General features: G+C 41.8%; 1 protein-coding gene and 1 long non-coding RNA gene across 3 annotated transcripts; one reads left to right on the top strand and one right to left on the bottom strand.

Moving 5' to 3' along the window:
- Positions 1 to 7: 7 nt before the first annotated feature.
- Positions 8 to 15,446, bottom strand: LOC109878968 (differentially expressed in FDCP 6). Its single transcript, XM_031797712.1, has 13 exons — positions 15,347 to 15,446; positions 14,875 to 15,058; positions 13,117 to 13,257; positions 11,675 to 11,863; positions 10,768 to 10,998; positions 10,454 to 10,600; positions 4,325 to 4,433; positions 3,849 to 4,060; positions 3,634 to 3,741; positions 3,373 to 3,539; positions 2,892 to 3,093; positions 2,503 to 2,593; positions 8 to 2,332 (listed from the first exon to the last, which is right to left on the bottom strand). The coding sequence occupies exons 2-13, from the start codon at positions 14,968 to 14,970 to the stop codon at positions 2,133 to 2,135; spliced, it is 1,893 nt and encodes a 630-aa protein (XP_031653572.1). The 5' UTR covers positions 14,971 to 15,058; positions 15,347 to 15,446; the 3' UTR covers positions 8 to 2,132.
- On the top strand, positions 14,125 to 16,915 carry LOC116355009 (uncharacterized). Of its 2 annotated transcripts, none has more exons than XR_004204228.1 (3): positions 14,125 to 14,353; positions 15,444 to 15,519; positions 16,369 to 16,915. It is a non-coding gene; the product is annotated as an uncharacterized LOC116355009 (long non-coding RNA). The 2 variants fall into 2 exon arrangements; XR_004204227.1 differs by lacking the exon at positions 14,125 to 14,353 and adding an exon at positions 15,016 to 15,128.
- The last annotated feature ends 6,046 nt before the right edge of the window (positions 16,916 to 22,961 follow it).

Below are 22,961 nucleotides of genomic sequence, written 5' to 3' on the forward strand. Positions count from 1 at the left end.
AAAATACTCATATTGAAATAGCAATCTTTAGTTAGAAATATTGCAAGTGATTGTTTGAATATTTTCTCCATTGCTTGGTAGACCTATTTACCTACACAAACAAATATGTTCAACTTCTGTTGGCTATCGAAAAAATCAAGGTAAAGACAGTTACAGGTTGGATATTCGCCTGTTGGACCGTCAACATAGTGGCAAATCAAGTTTTTCAAATTTCAATAGCTATTTAACCATTACTCCTAAATTTTTCAAAACTGGTTCTAGCTAACCCGATGGCATAGACACACATTGCACACATTTATTTTTTGTCAATTTATATCTCGCACTATTTTTTATTATTTATTTACATTTTTGAATTTCAATAGCTCATTGGTAATATTACCTACTGGACTCAAACAAGGTTCATAATGTCCACTGACTACCCTTCTATATTGCACACCCTTTAGTTTGTCCATTTTCATCTCACAAGATTTTACATTAATATTTCAAAATGTAAAATTTCAATAACTCCTTGGTCATGTGACCTAGTGACGTTCACCAAGGTTCAGAATGTCCAGTCAGTGGACCTACACCTTGCACACCCTTTAGTTTGTCCATTGTCATCTCACATGATTTTTACATGAATTTTTCAAAATGTTACATTTCAATGGCTCCTTGGTCATGTGACCTAGTGACTTCAAACATGGTGCAGAATGTACCCTTCTATATTGCACGCTCTTGTTTGTGTACTGTAAAATCACGCGGTGTAAAATTGACTAAGTAAAGGGTGTGCAATGTGTAGGCTCACTGAGTGGACATTCTGAACCTTGTTTGAGTCAGGTAGATCACAATACCAATGAGCTATTGAAATGTATATGTAAAAACCTTTGAACTTTGTTTACGCTCTAACTAATTCAACTAGGAATACAAAATGCTGCTCACATTTCCACATGTTTATTAGCTTTGGAAAGCGAATTAATATCCAAATCGTGAAAATAAGACCTGTGCAATGGTGTGTGCAATTTTTTCAACATAATAACACTTATTTGTGGTTTGAAAGCTATTGAGGTTTGAAAGCGCGAATCCAACTTGAGACTGTCTTTACCTCGGTATCGAAAAAAACATCAACCACTCGATATTCTGTATGATGTGTGATACTCATGTACATATGTCACATATATTTAGATATATTTATTTAAAATATTAGTACATATGTTACATATATATTAGGCATCGGTATATGTAAGCCACAGACGTATTTTTCAAAAGGATTTAAGACATTATTTCAAAGAGATTGAATTTCAAGAATAAACGTTGTGCTGAATATTAGGCCTAATTCAAAAGGGGACGTTACATATTTGCGTGTCCCGATTTTTCGTGACATGACACTTTTACTTTCCTGACAAAAAATGGCATACATGGGTTTATTAGACTGCCTTGTATCAAATGGAGAAGAGAGCAATCACGTTGTTCACACACTACATACTAGTACGCACACTTCTTTTGTACAGAAATTCAAACCTGTCGTTTATGCTTGGTATTCTATCATTTACAATGACTGTTGTCCCCTAGCAAGATGGAAATCTGAACAGTCAGTTGGTTGATGAGGTGTTCAGTTCTTGAAGTAGTGTATAGGCTACTGGGTCCACCTGCCAAGAATCATAGTCCTCATCATTGTTCATGTTCATACGGAACGGAAGATTTTTTGTGAAGGAGGATACTAAAATTAGCATTCTTATTGCACAGGTAGTATCTCCTCGATCAATTTATTTCTTACAGATCCTGCTAATCTCCTAGTCAGCACTACCATTTGTAGAGGTCAGGTTCCTCCCCGACTACATTCCAGATCTTACAAAGCCTGGATTGGTATTTAACAGATCAGCTTAGCACCTCATATGATGTAGAAATCTGATGCCCGACTGCACAGTCGACAAAGTGGCACGCAACCATTGATTGATGCAATGCAACACCTGCACATCTAGTCGGGCAGGAACTCGGCCAGACTGTTGACATGTAAAACAATTGGGAATGTTCGACATTGCAGCCAACAGTACAGACTGCCGAATGACTGATCTGCAAAGATCCTTGCATCATAAATAACTACAATATTATTTGTAGATCAGTCAGTGAGTCAGTCACAATTTACCCATGACACATCATGATCCCCCAGGCTCTGACAGGGTGATAGCTTCCACCTGTTCCTTTAGCCCTTTCTCTTCTGTATCCGATTGGCTCACAAGTATTTGCTGAGTTTCTTGATTGGCTCTTGGTTGGAGTTTAGCGATAAACTCACTGCTGGCTAATGCACCCTCCTGTTTCGGGCAGGTGATTTTCGCTGGCAACGATGATAACTTGTCTAGCAAAAGATATGGCATACCATATTTAGTATATTTTATTGACTGTCCATCAAATATTAATTCTTATTGTAGTATTTTTTTTATTGCAACACACACAGACAGAGAGACAGAGAGACAGAAAGAGAGAAAGAGAGAAAGACAGAGAGAGAGAGACATGGCAGAGTATTACCCCCAGGTGCGATGGGTTTCATTAGGCGGTTGAGCTGAACGTTCCAGTGTCGGACATGGATGCTGGCTTTACGAAGCTTCTCCTGAACTTCCTACAGACCCAGAGAGAAGGAAACAAGGACATGAGAACATACTGCTAGTTACAAAGTTGATGTCAGTTGCACTTTGTTTTACCATCTATTATTTACTAGCTGTTATTGACTTATAGGTGCCCTATGCAACAATTCCACCTGCAAATAATCCTATAAAGCGTTTTCAATGTGGAAATTATGGCTGCCTAAAGTCCACTGTAGTTCCCACATAAAAAGATCCTGAACATGGATCTTTATCCTGCTCTCCCCTCACCTCCTGCCACCTCTTCTCCTCCACCTCTCATCTCCTTGCTCTCACCTCCAGGTGCTGGTGACTCCTCTCTCGGGTCTCTCGGAGGCTCTGGAGCTCCTGGGAGGCATAGTGGAGGGCAGAGGGGGCCGGCCGCTTTTCCTTAGCTCCGTTTGGGGCCTCCTCCGTGGAGCTGAAGTGGCGGGATGCCTCCTGCTGCTCCTGGAGGAGCAGACACTGCCTGCTCTTCTCCTCTTCTGCCTGCAGTACCCTGGGAGATGAGAGGAAGGAGGACAATGGTAGAGACAGTAGAAAGGGAGAAAATGATAGATAGGAGAGAGGTTGAGGGATATAAGGACACAGAAGACCATTCTAATGCAATAGACAGGGACGTTTGGTGTTCTGATCTGTGACTTTAGTCTTGCAGCCGTGCCTGTGTGTGTGTGTGTGTGTGTGTGTGTGTGTGTGCGCGCATGTGTGTGCCTGACTATATCCTCCTCCATGTGGGCCAGTATCTCCGTGTTGAAATAAGTTTGTATAGGTGTGTTACCCTTCTAGCTCCAGCCTGACTCTCTCCTCCTCCATGTGGGCCTGTATCTCTGTGTTGAGAGCAGCCTCCAGTTTCTGCTGGGTCAGCTCCAGCTCCTGGATCCTCTTCCGCTGCTGCTCGGCCTCCTTCTCCTTCTCTGCCATCTCAGCCTGCATGCTCTCCCGCAACTGGGGAACACACGCAGACAGGCAATCAGGCACAAATACACACACACACACACACACACACACACACACCTCATTATTCAGTACATGATCTCACCTTCTCTGCCTCCTCTAGCTGTCTCTCCAACTCTCTCTGGACCTCCTTCTGTTGCTCCCTCTCTTTCTCCTCCTCATCCCTGCGCCGTGCCTCCACCTCTCGCTGGTGCTGTGGGACACAAATACATCCTACATGTCATGTTAGGTACTGTGTATGCATTACCCCCTCTTTCCCCCCACTCATCATTTCTCTCACTCTCTCTCCCTCCTGCTCACCTGAATAATACTCTCTATCTCCTGTCCTTGCCGTTCCTTTTCCCTCTCCAGATCTTGAATGGTAAGCTCTTCTGATTGGCTGCCGCGGCTGCTGCTGGCACTCAGGCTACGCTCCTGTTGACTGTGCTTGCGCTGGACCCGCCTCTTCAGCTTTAGTTCCTGGTGCAGGGAGGACTTTCGTTCACCCTGGAGACGGACGGCAGTCTGCAGGGCTGGGGAGAAAGAGGACACACACACACACACACACACACACACACACACACACACACACACACACACACACACACACACACACACACACACACACAGGAGAATCAGAAAAAAATGTTCTTTCCCTAATGCTTTTCAACCGAGGGGTCTCCCGCGTGCCAACCAAATGTTTTAACCATTAGGTTAACAGGATATCCTCTTGGTCCGGGGATGACAATTAGGCTTGTTTCTCAGGCAGGGCGTTACACTTGTTCACATCCCCTCACCTTGGGTCCATTCCACCCTCTGTCTCTGGTCGGCAGCACTCATCTCATAGGTCTTGCTGGTGGTCTTCACACAAAAGAGACAACGCTTCCCATCCCTGTCTGGAATAGCCTAAGACAAAGAGAGGACAACTGGTGGTTGACTACCAGGGTGACATTGACTTATCAAGACCCCAAGTTCCGCTCAGCTAATCCCAACCATAAATGATCAGCATTAGCATCAGGCTCGCAACAGGTAACCCTCATTGACTCTTGTTGTAATATCTAGTACATATCTAGACAAGCTTGTATCTATACCAATTCAAGTTAACTCTATGGTATTTTCAAATACGGGGTTACCAACTGAGCATAGTGTGCTGATATTAGACTGATATGAAATCCTACAGCTGTGGTGTTGGACTGATTCATGTAAATGCCAGAAGTTTGATCTTGAACTCTGACCTCTCAAACCAATGTGGACACTCTGGTAATATCTGAAACCACAAAAATGGAAGGGGGAAACAGTAAGGAACTTGTCTGTCGGCCTTGCATTAAAGACCAAAAGTGATTAAATAAAATTCTGATAAATAAAAAAGTATACCAGTTTCATTTAAGGACCAAAAATGGACAGCTGTAACATATAGATTGCAAAATAGTTGGGAAGTGATTTTCGATATACCAATTCCATGGCACATGGTTTATGAACTGATACACAAAACGACGACGGATTCAAAACTTAAAATTGTTCCATTTAAATTATTATACAAAATTCTTGCAACCAATTACATTTTATATATACACTGCTCAAAAAAATAAAGGGAACACTAAAATAACACATCCTAGATCTGAATGAATGAAATATTCTTATTAAATACTTTTTTCTTTACATAGTTGAATGTGCTGACAACAAAATCACACAAAAATGAATGGAAATCAAATGTATCAACCCATGGAGGTCTGGATTTGGAGTCACACACAAAATTAAAGTAGAAAACCACACTACAGGCTGATCCAACTTTGATGTAATGTCCTTAAAACAAGTCAAAATGAGGCTCAGTAGTGTGTGTGGCCTCCACGTGCCTGTATGACCTCCCTACAATGCCTGGGCATGCTCCTGATGAGGTGGCTGATGGTCTCCTGAGGGATCTCCTCCCAGACCTGGACTAAAGCATCCGCCAACTCCTGGACAGTCTGTGGTGCAACGTGGCGTTGGTGGATGGAGCGAGACATGATGTCCCAGATGTGCTCAATTGGATTCAGGTCTGGGGAACGGGCGGGCCAGTCCATAGCATCAATGCCTTCCTCTTGCAGGAACTGCTGAATCCAACTGCTGACATGAAGTCTAGCATTGTCTTGCATTAGGAGGAACCTAGGGCCAACCGCACCAGCATAACGTTCTCCACTGCGTCTCCAGACTCTGTCACGTGCTCAGTGTGAACCTGCTTTCATCTGTGAAGAGCACAAGGCGCCAGTGGCAAATTTGCCAATCTTGGTGTTCTCTGTCAAATGCCAAACGTCCTGCACGGTGTTGGGCTGTAAGCACAACCCCCACCTGTGGACGTCGGGCTCTCATACCACCCTCATGGAGTCTGTTTCTGACCGCTTGAGCAGACACATGCACATTTGTGGCCTGCTGGAGGTCATTTTGCAGGGCTCTGGCAGTGCTCCTCCTGCTCCTCCTTGCACAAAGGCGGAGGTAGCAGTCCTGCTGCTGGGTTGTTGCCCTCCTACGGCCTCCTCCACGTCTCCTGATGTACTGGCCTGTCTTCTGGTAGCGCCTCCATGCTCTGGACACTACGCTGACAGACACAGCAAACCTTCTTGCCACAGCTCGCATTGATGTGCCATCCTGGATGAGCTGCACTACCTGAGCCACTTGTGTGGGTTGTAGACTCCGTCTCATGCTACCACTAGAGTGAAAGCACCGCCAGCATTCAAAAGTGACCAAAACATCAGCCAAGAAGCATAGGAACTGAGAAGTGGTATGTGGTCACCACCTGCAGAACCACTCCTTTATTGGGGGTGTCTTGCTAATTGCCTATAATTTCCACCTGTTGTCTATTCCATTTGCACAACAGCATGTGACATTTATTGTCAATCAGTGTTGCTTCCTAAGTGGACAGTTTGATTTCACAGAAGTGTGATTGACTTGGAGTTACATTGTGTTTTTTAAGTGTTCCCTTTATTTTTTGGAGCAGTGTATATATGGGGGATAAAACCATCCCAGCTCTGCAGACTTTGCTGCAAAAAGACAGAATCATTAGATCATTTGTTTTGGTACTGTCCATATGTAGTTTGTTTTTGGTCACAGGTCCAGGAAAGGTTAAAGAATTGCAACATTTACCTGGAGCTAACTCTGCAGATAGCACTGCTGAGTGACTTGCAAAGTCATAGACAATCAATAATATAATAATACTTTTAGCAAAAAAAATTAAAAATTTACAATCTGTAGAAACTCTGAAAATAGAAAAGGTTCAGAACTTTAGTGAAACAGCACAGTTAAAAATATATGGCAAATAGAGATAGATGGGAGGTGTTGGCTAAACTTGGCTAAATAAGACTGGATACTGATGTGTCTCTGGCTGGTTATAATGTTTTGGATCTGACAGAGGTGTCGCCATATTTACAAAGGACATCTTAAATGTTTCTGTATCTCTCACTACCTCTGTCCCTAAGCAATTTGAATGTCTAGTCCAAAATGTGGCCCTTGGTAATAATGGCAGATTTACGCTAGGCCCTGGTGCACAACTGAGCAAGAAGACAAGTACAGTAGAGTGTCTAGTTTGAGAAACAGACACCTCACAAGTCTGCAACTGGCAGCTTCAGCAAACAGTACCCGCAAAACACAAGTCTCAACGTCAACAGTGAATAGGCGACTCCGGGATGCTGGCCTTCTAGGCACAGAAGTTGGTTTCAATGCTGAACTACAGTCAGGTCATGACCCTGGTAAGGATAACAGGCATGCAGATGAGCATCCCAGAGACCGTTTCTGATAGATTGTGCAGAAATTCTTCAGTTGTGTAATCCCACAGTTTCATCAAGTGTCTGGGTGGCTGGTCTCAGACGATCCCACAGGTCAAGGTCCCCGGATGTGGAGGTCCTGGGCTGGCGTGGTTACATGTGGTCTGCGGTTGTGAGGCCGATTGGATGTATTGCCAAATTCTCTAAAACGTTGGAGGCGGCTTATGATAGATACATAAACATGACATTATCTGGTAACAGCTCTAGTGGACATTCCTGCTGTTAGCATGCAAATTGCATGCTCCCTTAACTTGAGACATCTGTGGCATTGTGCGGTGTGACAAAACTGCACATTTCAGAGTGGCCTTTTATTGTCCTCAGCACAAGGTACACCTGTGTAATAATCATGCTGTTTAATCAGCTTCTTGATATGCCACACCGGTCAGGTGGGTATTTTTTGTTACATATAGTATACCTTTTTTCAAGATGAGTGATGACAAGAGAATCATCCAGCCCTTTGGTTATCTCACTACATCCCCATATGCCATATCTTGAAATATGCAGACAGATTAACAGACATAGTGCTGTATCAGCAGCTACACTTGTCTAGATGATGTGCTATATTGTTTACACCATAAAAAATCATTGTGATGCCTTATTTATTGACCTGTCAATAGTATTTGATACTGCTGACCATTTCTTACTTGTACAAAGGTTGTGTGAAAAATGCTAGGTCAGGCATCTTGCAGTTGGTTCAATAACTATCTAATGGACATGACACAACTTGTACTGACGGTATCAAATCTAGCTTCCTCAATATTATGAAAGGTTTGCCGCAGGGGTCGATTTTTGGCCCTGTTCTCTTCACTATTTCTATACATAATATTGTTCTATCTGTTAAAACCTATAACATTCATCTCTATGCAGATGATACAGTTATTTACTCCTGTTCCCCCTCTTAACAGCAGGCCATTCATTACCTTCAGCATGGTTTTGACTCCATTCAAAAATTGCTTACTGATCTTAAACTAGAGCTAAATGCTAATAAAACCAAGTTTATGTTGTTCTCCAGGTCTCGTAATATTAACTTTGAGGACCTACATATTTGCACATTGAAGGGAGCCAGACGAGAATCTGTGGAAAGAACTGAAAACTGCTGTTCACAAATGCTCTCCATCCAACCTCACTGAGCTCGAGCTGTTTTGCAAGGAGGAATGGGAAAAAATGTCAGTCTCTCGATGTGCAAAACTGATAGAGACATACCCCAAGCGACTTACAGCTGTAATCGCAGCAAAAGGTGGCGCTACAAAGTATTAACTTAAGGGGGCTGAATAATTTTGCACGCCCAATTTTTCAGTTTTTGATTTGTTAAAAAAGTTTGAAATATCCAATAAATGTCGTTCCACTTCATGATTGTGTCCCACTTGTTGTTGATTCTTCACAAAAAAATACAGTTTTATATCTTTATGTTTGAAGCCTGAAATGTGGCAAAAGGTCGCAAAGTTCAAGGGGGCCGAATACTTCCGCAAGGCACTGTAATTGACAGCATGTCAGGGCGGATTGCAGAGGTCTTGAAAAAGAAGGGTCAACACTGCAAATAATGACTCTTTGTATCAACTTCATGTAATTGTCAATAAAAGCCTTTGACACTTATGAAATGCTTGTAATTATACTTCAGTATTCCATAGTAACATCTGACAAAAATATCTAAACACAATGAAGCAGCAAAATTTGTGGAAATTAATATTTGTGTCATTCTCAATACTTTTGGCCAAGGCTGTACTTGCATGTGACAGCCTCTGCTTTAAAACCTTTAGATTCAAACTAGCATTCAGCACTTCTTTTTATCACTGGGGACAATGTTCCGTACACATCACTGCATTTTGTATAGTTCCGTTGGCTGGGAGTCTCTAACTACCAGAAGGGTCCAGCACTGGCTACTTTTTGTACATAAAGCGGTTCTTCAGAGACGCCCCAAACTACATCAGCTCACGTATTAACTGAAGATCAGGCCATTTTCAGACCCGCTCTCTGGACCGACTGCTTCTGGAGGTCCAGCTCATGGAATGGCCTTCAGGTCACCTTGAAATTACACTCACTGCTCTCCACTGGACAGCTTAGATGGAGTTTAAGGGAGGTGATGTGAGAGTTGTGTTTGTTTTGATTAATCCTGCTTTATTTATTGTATTGATATTATTTATTGTATGTTCATGTTCACAGGGATCTAGAAGAAAAAGAAACGCACACCTATTTAGGCGAGGTGCTATGTTCACAGGGATCCCTTGCAAATTAGACCCTGGTCTCAATGGTGACCCACCCTGTAGAAATAAAAGTTGAATTTCAAAAAAATCAAAACATGACCAAAAGTATGTGGACACCTGCTCGTCGAACATCTCATTGCAAAACCACAGGCATTACTATGGATTTGGTCCCCCCTTTGCTGCTATAACAACCTCCACTCTTCTAAGGAAGGCTTTCCACTAGATGTTGGAACATTGCTGCAGGGACTTGCTTCCATTCAGCCAGAAGAGCATTAGTGAGGTCGGGCACTGATGTTGGGCGAATAGGCCTGGCTCGCAGTTGGCGTTCCAATTCATCACAAAGGTGCGATGGGCTTGAGGTCAGGGCTTTGTGCAGGCAAGTCAAGTTATTCCGCATCGATTTTGACAAACCATTTCTGTATGGACCTGGCTTTGTGCACAGCAGCATCGTCATGCTGAAACATGAAAAGGGCCTTCCCCAAACTCTTGCCACAAAGTTCAAAGCACAGAATCATCTAGAATGTCATTGTATGCTGCAGCTTTAAGATTTCCCTTCACTGGAACAAAGGGGCCTAGCCCGAACCGTGAAAAATAACCCCAGACCATTATTCCCCCTCCACCTAACTTTACAGTTGGCACTATGCATTTGGGTATGTAGCGTTCTCCTGGCATCTGCCAAACCCAGATGTCTGTCAGACTGCCAGATGGTGAGGTATAATTAATCACTCCAGAGAACGCGTTTCCACTGCTCCAGAGTCCAGTGGCGGTGAGCTTTACACCACACCAGCTGACCCCTGGCATTGCGCGTGGTGATCTACTGTGAACCACAGTAGCGATTCACTCAGCCATTAGCAAAAAAAAGAAATTATCCTAGCCAAGATTTTTCTACCGGTTTTGTGGATTGAAAGATGAACCAGAATAACAAGATTACCTCCACAACACAATTCTGGTCCAATAGAATCTCTCCCTTCTTGTCTTTCAGGTCCTCGCTGGCGTAGTAGGCCATGAAGGATGGCCTGAGTACAAACCAACGCTCCATCCAGTTCCTGCGCACATGTCCCTTTTTCCACATGTAACCCTGCGAGAGAGAGAGAGAGAGAGAGACAGACAGAGAGACAGACCGAGAGAGAGAGGGATCGATCATTGTCCCTGTAATGTGAATTTCATTCAACGCAAACACACATAAAAACAGCCCACACACACAGACCCACCTGGAGCCACATCCATATAGTCCCACCAACTCACCCTCTTGAGGACGTTGTGGTACATCTCCAAGAAGACCTGGTCCAGAGCCAGACTGAAGGCACCCACATTGCTGACCCTCAGCAGCCTCCCGGCGCCCATGTGATCCAGGAACACCCACACCGACATGCCCTCCTCCTGGACAGAGGCATCCTGGGATAGCAGGTCCTCCAGGGGCTTACCGTCCCACTCCTGGTTCATCGCAGTGGAGATTTTCTTCATCAGGTACTCCACCTGCGTGTGTGTGTGCATTACAAGTCAGAAAATATCTTTATCCTTTTATGGCTCAATTTGCTGAGACCCATATTCAGAAAGTGATCTAGTAAAGGGATAATGCTGTGGTCAGCAAGTTGCAACACATCTTCATAAAGCCTGCAGATGTTATCAACAGGAAACCAAACCTCCCTCATATTGGTTTATTCTACTCTGACTTCCTGCTTAGTGGGAGGAAAACAGGAAGTAAGGACCTAGAGTAGAGATATTTTAGCAAATGCACAGGAGGATGGTGGTACCATAATTAGGGAGGACGGGCTCATTTCAACCATTATTATGAGCCGTCCTCCCCTCAGCAGCCTCCACTGAGCAAGGGGCTAATCGATAAACACACAGTTTGTATACTGCAAGCATCAAAGCACACTATGTAGTCAAAATGACGACTGGACTGCATAACTACGACTATTCTCTTACTGTTTATATACAGTACTGTATGTGTGTCTATTAACCCTCTATTTCTCCCTCCCTCTTCAGCTCTCCTCCTTTCCCACCGCTCTCTCCCTCTTTTTCAGATGAACTATTTCCTCCCTACCTGTACATCTCCTTTCTCTCTGAAAGATACTATCTGGGTTTATATTTAAATGTGCCAATGGAGGTCAGTCTCTCCCTGGTCCCCTCATCCCGCCAACCCCCTCACCTCCTGGGGAATCATGATGAGTGGGTAGTGGTCCTCCGACAGCAGGTTGAAGAGACAGAAAAGTTTGAAGCAGTCTCTCAGGGAGCACAGCAGCCCCCCCTGGCCGCTGCTAGGTCTGTAGTTTTTCTTCATGGTCATCATCCAGCACAGGTCGTCAAACATCTCCTTGTCATATGCACCCTCTTTGACCTGGGTGCAGCACACCAGGGGTTAATTTGTTCATTAGTACTGGTAAAGAGTTTTAGATGTTAAACGAATAGTTCACCCAAATGACTAAATGACATATTGGTTTCAATACCCTGTAAGCAGTCTATGGACAAGGTAAGACAGCAATGCATGCTTCGGTTTTGCTCACAGGTTAAGGAAACCAATATGTAATTTTGGGTGAATTAAGATCAAGATCAAGTGCAATTCATCTCCTGAATGGACTGGAATTCACTCATCTCAATGTGAAAATCCTCAATTGAGTATGATGGGTTGGTTACCTTGGCCAGTATGTATTTATTGAGGTAGTTTACCTTGGCCAATATGTATTTGTTGAGGTAGTTTAACTTGGCCAGTATGTATTTGTTGAGGTAGTTTACCTTGGCCAATATGTATTTGTTGAGGTAGTTTAACTTGGCCAATATGTATTTGTTGAGGTAGTTTACCTTGGCCAATATGTATTTGTTGAGGTAGTTTACCTTGGCCAGTATGTATTTGTTTAGGTAGTTTACCTTGGCCAGTATGTATTTGTTGAGGTAGTTTACCTTGGCCAATATGTATTTGTTGAGGTAGTTTACCTTGGCCAGTATGTATTTGTTGAGGTAGTTTACCTTGGCCAGTATGTATTTGTTGAGGTAATTTACCTTGGCCAGTATGTATTTGTTGAGGTAATTTACCTTGGCCAGTATGTATTTGTTGAGGTAGTTTACCTTGGCCAGTATGTATTTGTTAAGGTAATTTACCTTGGCCAGTATGTATTTGTTAAGGTAGTTTACCTTGGCCAGTATGTATTTGTTGAGGTAACTTACCTTGGCCAGTATGTATTTGTTGAGGTAGTTTACCTTGGCCAGTATGTATTTGTTGAGGTAGTTTACCTTGGCCAGTATGTATTTGTTGAGGTAGTTTACCTTGGCCAGTATGTATTTGTTGAGGTAGTTTACCTTGGCCAGTATGTATTTGTTGAGGTAGTTTACCTTGGCCAGTATGTATTTGTTGAGGTAGTTTACCTTGGCCAGTATGTATTTGTTGAGGTAGTTTACCTTGGCCAGTATGTATTTGTTGAGGTAGTTTACCTTGGCCAGTATGTATTTGTTGAGGTAGTTTACCTTGGCCAGTATGTATTTGTTGAGGTAGTTTACCTTGGCCAGTATGTATTTGTTGAGGTAATTTACCTTGGCCAGTATGTATTTGTTAAGGTAATTTACCTTGGCCAGTATGTATTTGTTGAGGTAATTTACCTTGGCCAGTATGTATTTGTTGAGGTAGGGCATGTAGCCATGTTTTGACACCGGTCCATCGTCATCGTCTTGGAAGTGTTCCTCCAGTGCTACGGGGTCGTGAGGGATGTTCAACACCGTGTACAGGTTGTGGGAGAGAACCTGCGACATGCGCACACACACACACACACAAATTAAGAAAATGCCTGTCAAAGGGAGATTCTCAATTGGTTCGCTCAACTGCTCTGTCCTCAGTTTTCCTCACCTAGGGCTCCTTTTGAAAAAGCTCAACGGTAACCGAGGAGAAGAAATGTGGAAACAATACGTTTGAATTAAATTAGACTCTCCTTCTTCACTCGCTCGTCATCATCATGTAAATGACATTTCCAGGGATGGAATCCCAAATGAAATGTGTAAAGTATTCAAAAAACACACGTAGCTAGTTGTGCTAGACATTTTATAGATAATATGTAGCATATAGTTTTTAAATGTGCATACTTATCTCCAAGTAAACAACAGCTGATTTAAAAGGGGGTGTGGCGGATTTCAAAACTCTTCTGAGAAGGATACTCGCGCTTCTTCGGTGGGAGGACGTTATCGAGGGTGCGAGGACACTCCTCCATTTGAAACTAATTGACACTATCCTCGACCACTCTACAACTTAGCAGTTTCCGGGTCACCAAGGAGAGAGGACGGAGGATTCGAGGAGAAGATGGTCTTTTGGCCAAATGATAATCTCCCAAAAATGACCCTTTAAATGTATTATGTTACTGACAATATTACATCTACCATTCCTATATTTATATACAGTATGTAAGTGGTTACTGAAATAGTTCACAACTTCTAATCATCTCAAATCATATGAAAAAACAGAGGTCAATTATAAAAACCAAAGCAAGCAGTGTAAAAAACATTGCAGGCCTCTGTTGACTTACTTACACACACACGCACACACACACACACACACACGCGCACACACACACACACACACACACACACACACACACACACACACACACACAGCCCCCTCGGTGTGAGCATGTCTGAACACCTGCCTGCTATTTCCTGGGATTCTCACCAAAGGGAGAACACAACTTGTTTGAACTCGACAGGCCAGAGACTGAGTGAAGGGGAAGATGACTGAACACACAGCACCGTCTGTTTCTGTTGTACAGTAAACTCTGATATGTTGTCATGTGTACAAGTTGACTGCAGTAAAGGGAGAGGGCCAGTCTTGGACTTTGAAACGAGGGCACAGGTGACTATCGACTGACTTTAATGCTCCCATTTCTGTGTGTAGGCTGCCGCTGTTGTGATTACTCACTGAAAGAGGGTTTCATGAATACACACTCATGGAGGTTGTATCCATGTATTAAAGTCACCAATGTATCCAAACTGTGTGCCAGTGAGAATGTTTTCATCTGCACGTTTCTCATAATGAGCAGTATTCCTGCATGATCCATGCAAATTATTATTTTTACTGGTGGACTGTTAACTTTCTAAATGGTATACATACCTAGATTAACGCTGAATAATGTATTATAGCCAATATATAACAACTTGTAAGAGGCTAACAATGTAATTTTAAGGCTATCTTGATCAGATCTTCAAACCTCAAAACGTTTGTTTATAAGGTTATCTAAACAAACGATTATGTCGATATTATTATGTGAATTGTAGACTGAGTAACATGCTGGCGCCAGAGGCACAGAAGCAATTCAACACCCATTTCCTGATTATAAAGCTCAGCACTTGGAAATATTACACTTCAAATCTAACCTTCAGCTGGGATTTCGACACTTTGCCACATTTCTCCATGTCCAGCGATGTGAACGCGTACCAGATGGACTTGAGCAGTTCGGATTGCAGTTCCATTGTGGAGACAGACGTCTTTGCGTCTACATTCCGAAGCGAGCGGAGTGGCGCACAGCAGTGATCAGTATTGCAAACTGAAGTGGAAGCACTTAACGAGAAGGCGAACAGGACACGTTAAGAAAAGGGGTGGAGAAGAGAGGAACAATTATGTAACGAAAGTAAAATACTATATGCATATAATATTATATTTATAATCAAAATAAATACTTAATAAAAATGTATAAACCACAATATAATATCAATATTTCACTTTTCATATTTGGATTCATATAGGGTACTAATAGCCGACCTTATAAACCTATAATTATGTTTTAGGTCACTCAAAGTTAAAACTTTGAATGACTTTGGAAAATTGGCATCCTTGTAAATTACTGACCTCTCTCTTTCAATGGGTGGTGGTAAATTAACCCCAGATCTTGGTTGATGTCACTAATATACATACGCGATGTGGGTCTTTCTTTTTCCCAACGCAGTTAAGACAAAACCACGCCCCGTTATTCAGAGAGGTGTTCTACTACGCTCCCAGCGCAGAGACAGTGACCTTCCAAGGTAAGGATGGAAAGTGTAATTTAACAATTGCCTGCCTACCGTAATGCAGGCCTATTATTATCATATTTGGTAACATTTGCCCATGTATTTATTTTCAGAGTTTCAATGAGTTGTAAAAATGTCTCAGAGAACTCTGCTGAATTCCCTCAATTGAAGGTCAGCTAAGTTAACCTAGGCTACTTAACGTTACTAGTTCGGTCTATTATCAGGTCAAATCATATGCTTATTATTAATAATTTCTCAAATATGTATTAGCAAATCATTCAGCCGAATAAGCAATGCCACAGCCATTGAATCTGTCTTAGAGCGTCAAGGGACGTTAATGGCTAGTTTGGTCCACCACATTATGTTATTATATTTTTCAATCTTGAAATACAAGGGCAAATGTTATTAATCAGTGACTGAAATTCCACGCTTCGTGATATTAATTTCCGGACTTGGAGAGCGCTCAAGTCTTTGTAGAATGCCCCGTTTTTCAGAAAAACGGTGCGTGGTTTTGGCTTAACTGCGTTGGGGAAAAGAAAGATGCAGTTGGCGTTATCACCCACCACGCTTATATCCCCCAGCAGCCACTCAGGGTTTGAGTCACACTCTCACACATCCACAAACTCACAAGTCGTTTCCTTAAAAGTAAGCGAGTGACTCTGTAGACAGGTCCGGATTTATGAGCGGGCCTTAGGAGAGTAGACGGTCTGTCCCAACCACTTTTCTCTCTCCTATTTGAGTAACATTAACAGATTGACAATAACAATTGTTCGTTTTGAGTTCAAGTTCGAAAATCTAACTGAGTTAGTGGATTTCAAATTGCTGACCTAAGATCTACTCTCCTTGACTTTGTTGTATTTCTAGAACCTTATAAAGAGGTCTTCCACCGACCGCCAAAACATCTATTCTAAGAACAATGGAAACCTGACGTATCCATTACAACCGACGTTATCAGGAGCCGCCTATAGAGCTACAACCATGAAAGACATTGTGACTTCTGGGGAAGTAACCAGAGATTCTCTGATGAACTGACTCTCCAGCAGACGGACCGACAATTCCAACAGAGAAGACAACAACGATGTCACGACTCCTACCGAAGGTGGCTCTCCTTCCTGTTCGGGTGGCGCTCGGCGGTCGTCGTCACCGGCCTACTATAGCTGCCTCTAACCTTTTTCCCCCTTGTCTGTTTAGTAGTTACACCTGTGTTTAGTTAGGTTGATTGGTTGGGCTTTATTATCCACCCGGCCCGCCTGCTGGGTGTGCAGGATTGTTTGCAGTGTACGACTGTATGTCACGGTTGTCCGTGTATGTGTGTTTTGCGCTACTGTTTAGTTCCCCGTGTTTTGGGGCATTTGTTTGGGTTGGCGTCGTTTTCACCGGTATGGTGGAATAAAAGTATCGCTACCCTGAACTTTCTGTTTCCTGCGCCTGACTCTTTCCTCCACTACCCCCCCCCCCCCCCCCCCCCGGGCATTACAAACGACATATGGGCGTAAATATGTTGATTGCAATTATTCCCGAATGAGTGAAAGTTCATGTGCAAAGGATTAGCATTTCAATGAATATAATTATCCACTGTGTGTAGTGATCAATTTAGTCTTTCCCGCTCCTTTATCGGTCCACAACCCATTTTCTTTGTATACCAAGCCGTCATATCGGTTTAGTCCACTTGGTGATCTTCCCTATCACTGTTAGTAACCAATATCTATTGTTTGTTTGTTATGCATTTCTTTGATTATTTAGTTAGTTAGTAAATACATGATTAAGCCAATTGGTGTATGGATGATTCATAGTTTAGGCTGGGTTTGGTCAGATAACCAAGAATTTACGACAATTGGAAAGAATAATTCATTAATAGAAGACTAATTTAGTTATATTTGGAAAATTATAACTTTGTAATCTGAAGATTTTCCGTGATGCCCCAACTTCCTAGTTAATTAAATTGACATGATTAGTTTAATCACGTAATAATTAGAAAATTGATTTGATAAAATAACAGTCTGCACATTTAATGATAGCCAGAGACACAACACCAGTAGGCCAAGTAAATGTACCGTTAATCCTGTGTCGTTTACATTCATTTCTGTTAATGCATGTATTAACTATAGTCATTTACCGTTCTCATGTTGTTTACGGTGTTGAGTTCACAACCTCCTACACTATTGCATTTTTTGGGGTTAATTTCATAACAATTACAAGTTTTGTAAAATATTTGTTTATTGCCTTTTGTTTGGAGTGCTCCGTGAGCAATGAGCATGTTCTCTGTCCTGATACAGTCGAGGGAGCGTGCGCCTGAGCACGCACAGAAGTCGACGTACCTGGCTACTGCATGCAAAAGTAGGAAAGTGTCTATTTTGCAATGTCAGATTTCGTGATTGTCATAACTCACCACGTCCACCACTAATAATCTGAGCTTCGCAGTCATTTTTTCTTAACCTCACACAGTAAATCAACCAAGTCTGTTTCTTTAACATCCATTGCGAATGATAGTTCCTCAGTATTTGAAATAGCTTTCCAACACTCCCGGCCTCGATAATCACCAAGCCTCGGTGTGAAAGAGTGAAATATCATGATCTGATCATTCCATATATCCAGATAAAATGCTATAAAAAACGGCCATTCAACTGATTTGTCTGTAGAGGAGTTTTTCCTCAATAGTCGGAAGAAGTTTAGTCCTATAAGGAATGTCTCTCCTTATCAGCCTTCCTTCATCGGACTGCAATGATTTTAAAGAACTAAGCAGGTGTAAGCAAACCCTGGACCCCGGTCATGGTTAGGAGGGATCCTGCTTTTGACAAATTAACGTTAGATTTGACTTTTCGTAGCAGATTAGGATAATTTATGCAGCCGTTTAGGAGAATTAACGTAGCAGGTTATGATAATTAAGTTAAGGTTAGGAAAGGGTTAGAGTTTTAGCTAAAATGCACAACAAACTACTTTTGACATAAGTTGGATTCATTCTAGCCATGGTCCCCCTACATATAGGGTGCATCTCAATAGTCTGTAGTGGCTTCTTCTTCACAAAGGGGATCTGTCTTCTGTCTTCTCTCTCTTCACTGATCTGAAACAGGTGAAAGAAATCTGGGTACATTTCAACACTTTACAGTGGCTTCCTCTCTCCTCGTTTTCTAGCCCTCATCTGCTCTTAGAAAAGATAACAGGATTGTATTGTAGGGGTGCCATGTGGCTCAGTTGGCAGAGCATGGTGCTTGCAACACAAGGGTTGTGGGTTTGATTCCCATTGGGGACCAGTACAAAAAAAGAAGAATGCCATAAAATGGACCAAACCTTTTAATGTAAAAAAATAATTTATTCACTAGGTGTATTCATTCAATTTGTCCAATAAGAAACACTTGTTTTTCTTTTTTGGTTGCAAAACGTTTTGATACGGTGTGCACTAATGAATATGACCCAGGTGAAAGCAATGCTAGATGCCCACTAAGAATTTGCTTTCACCTGGTAACTACATTTTCCACTAGAGGGTGATATACAGCTAACTGCAAAAATATAGGAAACAACCAGATAAAATGCCTTAATAAGGTGTTGGGCCACCACAGGCTACCAGAACACTTTCAATGTGCTTTGGCATAGATTCTACTAGTGTCTGGAACTATTGGAAGGATGCAACACCATTGGTGGAAAACGCTGTTTTAGGTGGTGCTCCACAATCTCCTGTAAGTGTTCAATCGGGTTGACATCTGGTGACTGACACACACACACACACACACACACACACACACACACACACACACACACACACACACACACACACACACACACACATTCAACTATGACAGACAAAATTAGGGGGAAAAATCCAGAAAATCACATTGTAGGATTTTTAATGGATTTATTTGCAAATTACGGTGGAAAATAAGTATTTGGTCAATAACAAAAGTTTCTCAATACTTTGTCATATACCCTTTGTTGGCAATGACAGAGGTCAAACGTTTCTGTAAGTCTTCACAAGGTTTTCACACACTGTTGCTAGTATTTTAAGGAAAAAAACTATTTAGTCAATTTTAGAATAAGGCTGTAACCTAACAAAATATGGAAAAAATCAAGGGGTCTGAATACTTTCCGAAGGCACTGTATAGCATAAAGAGATATAGAGAACAAAGGCAAGAGTAAAGGTATGCCAGCCTTATTGGTAACCTCCTGCTAGTGCCATCCTCCTCTAGTTACTGTCTTAAAGATCAATTAAACACTCAACCTCCGGGGACGTACTGCGCCAGTCGATGCCTACTGTGAATAATACACTAATACACACACATCTTTATCAATGTCTCTGTGTGATGTGCATATTTCAATATGTTAATTAATAATTCAACTGTATTCTTTGTCCATATTCCTATAAGTGGGTATAAAACAAACAAGGATGTGGTTCGAGCAACATATATAAGTATGGGCTTTGCGGGTGGTGGGTGTGTTTTGTGCTGATCAGCAGCATATAAGCTCCGCCTTATCTCAGCTCACTGGTCACCATAACAACACCTACCCGTAGCACGCGCTCCAGCAGGTATATCTCACTGGTCATCCCCAAAGCCAACACCTCATTTGGCCGCTGTTTCTTCGACGATCTCTGCTGTCAGTGACTGAAAGTAATTGAGATAATCGCTGAAGTTGGAGACTCATACCGTATCTCCCTCACTAACTTTAAGCATCAGCTATCTGAGCAGCTTACCAATCGTTGCAGCTGTACACAGCCCATCTGTAAATAGCCAATTTGTTGCTCTTTTGCACACCGGTATTTCTACTTGCACATCATCATCTGCACATCTATCACTCCAGTGTTCATTTGCTAAATTGTAATTACTTCACTACTATTGGCCTATTTATTGCCTTACCTCCTTACGCCATTTGCACACGTGGAATATAGACTTTGTCTATTGTGTTATTGACTCTACGCTTGTTTATTCCATGTGAATCTCTGTGTTGATGTTTGTGTCGCACTGCTTTGCTTTATCTTGGCCAGGTTGCAGTTGTAAATGGGAACTTGTTCTCAACTGGCCTACCTGGTTAAATAAAGGTGAAATGTATATATTTTTAAATTAAATTAAATTAAAAAGGGACGATTGAGCACTAATAAACACAAACTCTCACTGTAGACAGCCACCTGTTCATACCGGTCTGCCTCTATAGGGGGGCCAAATGGAGCATTGGAGGTTGAGCTTGTGGTATTATATATTTTAAATACTCTTATATTGTTTTAGAATGGACTTTAGAATGCAGCTTGAAATATTTTTCAGTTTGTTTTAAATTTCGCAATGTACTGTATATGCATATTTGTAAATACACTTCATGGAATGCACCTTGAAATGGTGTTCCATTGTTAATGTTTTTTAGCTGACTTTCAAGGGGATGTTCAGGATTTTATATCTTAGTGTTAGATGGTTCCTCACCCTGAAAGTAGTCTATGGGCCAAGAGAAACTATAATCCTTTGTTCGGTTTTCGTTAAACAGTAACTACAAGCAGCTAACTTTAGTCACCGCTAGCTAAAAATCAGTGGGAGTGATAGGGTTAATTGTGCAATTAAAAAATGTAATTGACAAATTAACTGAAATCAACTCATTATTTGGTTTAGTTTACTTGGCGTGATTTAGCCATGTAGCCCTTTCCTGCAGTCAATTACCAAAAGCACCCTCTTTGGCCTCATGGGTGGAATTTCATTCATATTTTTTCATAATTTAATCATTAATAAAGATTATTTCAAAATATGTGTTATAAGGAAATTAATGTCCAGTTATAAGCTGTACAGTTACATATGCCATGCCACTTTATAGTTTATCTGTCTTTATGACCTAGGAAATATGGAGTTATATCAGAATGTTTAGCAATTCACATGACTGACTCCTTGTTTCTACCAAATTCCCCTGGTTTCTTGTTCATGATGCTAAACGGACTTGGCCTACTTCCTCACTCACAGCCAGCATGTTTCAGTTCATGCTGTTCACTACTCTTCTGCTGGGTAAGTTAAGTCTAAGAATTTTGCTGCATCGCAGGAAATGCAGAGATTCACTGAAAACCCGCAATAACACATGATTATATTAACAGTATTGCAATTTTCATGTAGCTAAAAGTGTATAACCACCGTTCAAGCAACATTATGGGACTAAATGTTCAAATCCTGTTGCTGCAGGATTATTTTGCTGTGACAATATGGGTGAAATTAAGATCCTACATCTGTATGGTGATTTGTGAATGTTTGGTGGTCTTATGGTTTGAATTTCTCTGTGGATGCTCTTCCCACAGATTTATCCTCAGTGTCCAACACCAATGTTCTAGAATGGGATGGATGCTATGTGACTCTGCTCTGCAAAAACTCTGACATGGGTAATGCTTGCTGGAGCAGAAAATGTAGTAATGGGTTTCGGTGCATTGAACCAATAGTGGAGGTATACGGACCTGACATCATTTTTGGCCCGACACACCCTGACAAATACAGTCTCAGAGGAGACCTGAGCATTGGAGAGGTAGACCTCGCCCTTTCAAATGTGAAGCCAGCAGACGACGGGACCTACTGCTGCACGACCAGTGCTTCACCAAACCCAATGTCCTACCGTCTGAAAATAGTTAATGGCAAGAGGTTTTAAGTCAATGTCCTTAAATCCTGGCCCAGGGAAAGTACTCCCTTTAAAAGTATCTGTTTGCCTTTATTGTTGCTTGTGTTACTGACAGTTGTCACAAACAGTAAATTTACTATCAACTCACTGCCATACTAGACTTTTGTCCAACAGCCGCAAATGTCAGATTTTGGAATGTCGAACTTGACTTGCCTGGTCAAAATAATGACAATAGCTCATCACATTGATGACTTCAATGACGCAATAACCCAGATTTGGTGAAGCTTAGGCAAGGACTCAACTTGGTCAGGGTCAGGGCTATTGTTAAGGGAGAAGTTACACCATTAGACCTGATCACATGCTAACACCTGCTCAGCAGCCCTCTGGTGGACGAACTGTCATACTGCCTCCCGACGTATAACTACCTTGGTCAGACGTCCAATAGTGCAGTCTGAGGCATGCGATCTGGCTGACTTGCCTGAACTGTTTTACAGTTTTTATAACTGTTACTGGTACCCACAGATATCCTATCAAATTACAATATATCTACAAATTCATTGTTTTATACAATATTTGACCATATTTGATCTGTTTCTAGAATTAAAACTTTTCTTTACCAATATGGATGATTCTGTTAGAATCTCATTGTGCATTCTAATAATTCTGTTTGTAATTTTATGCTGCTACCAGAACCACTGATCATAGTAGTTCGTAAACCATGAAAAGGAATCTCCAGCTGCACATAGCTTCATAACCTCTACAGCGAATTTACCACGTGACTGAGTTAGCAATTACACAGACTTTCATATCAACAGATATCAACATATTCAAAAGATAAAGTCTAACTAAATGTTGATCTTCTCACAAAGTCGACAGGAGTGCTATCTGAAGGG

Source organism: Oncorhynchus kisutch, linkage group LG19 (assembly GCF_002021735.2).
Source record: "Oncorhynchus kisutch isolate 150728-3 linkage group LG19, Okis_V2, whole genome shotgun sequence".
In the NCBI taxonomy this organism is placed as follows: domain Eukaryota; kingdom Metazoa; phylum Chordata; class Actinopteri; order Salmoniformes; family Salmonidae; genus Oncorhynchus; species Oncorhynchus kisutch.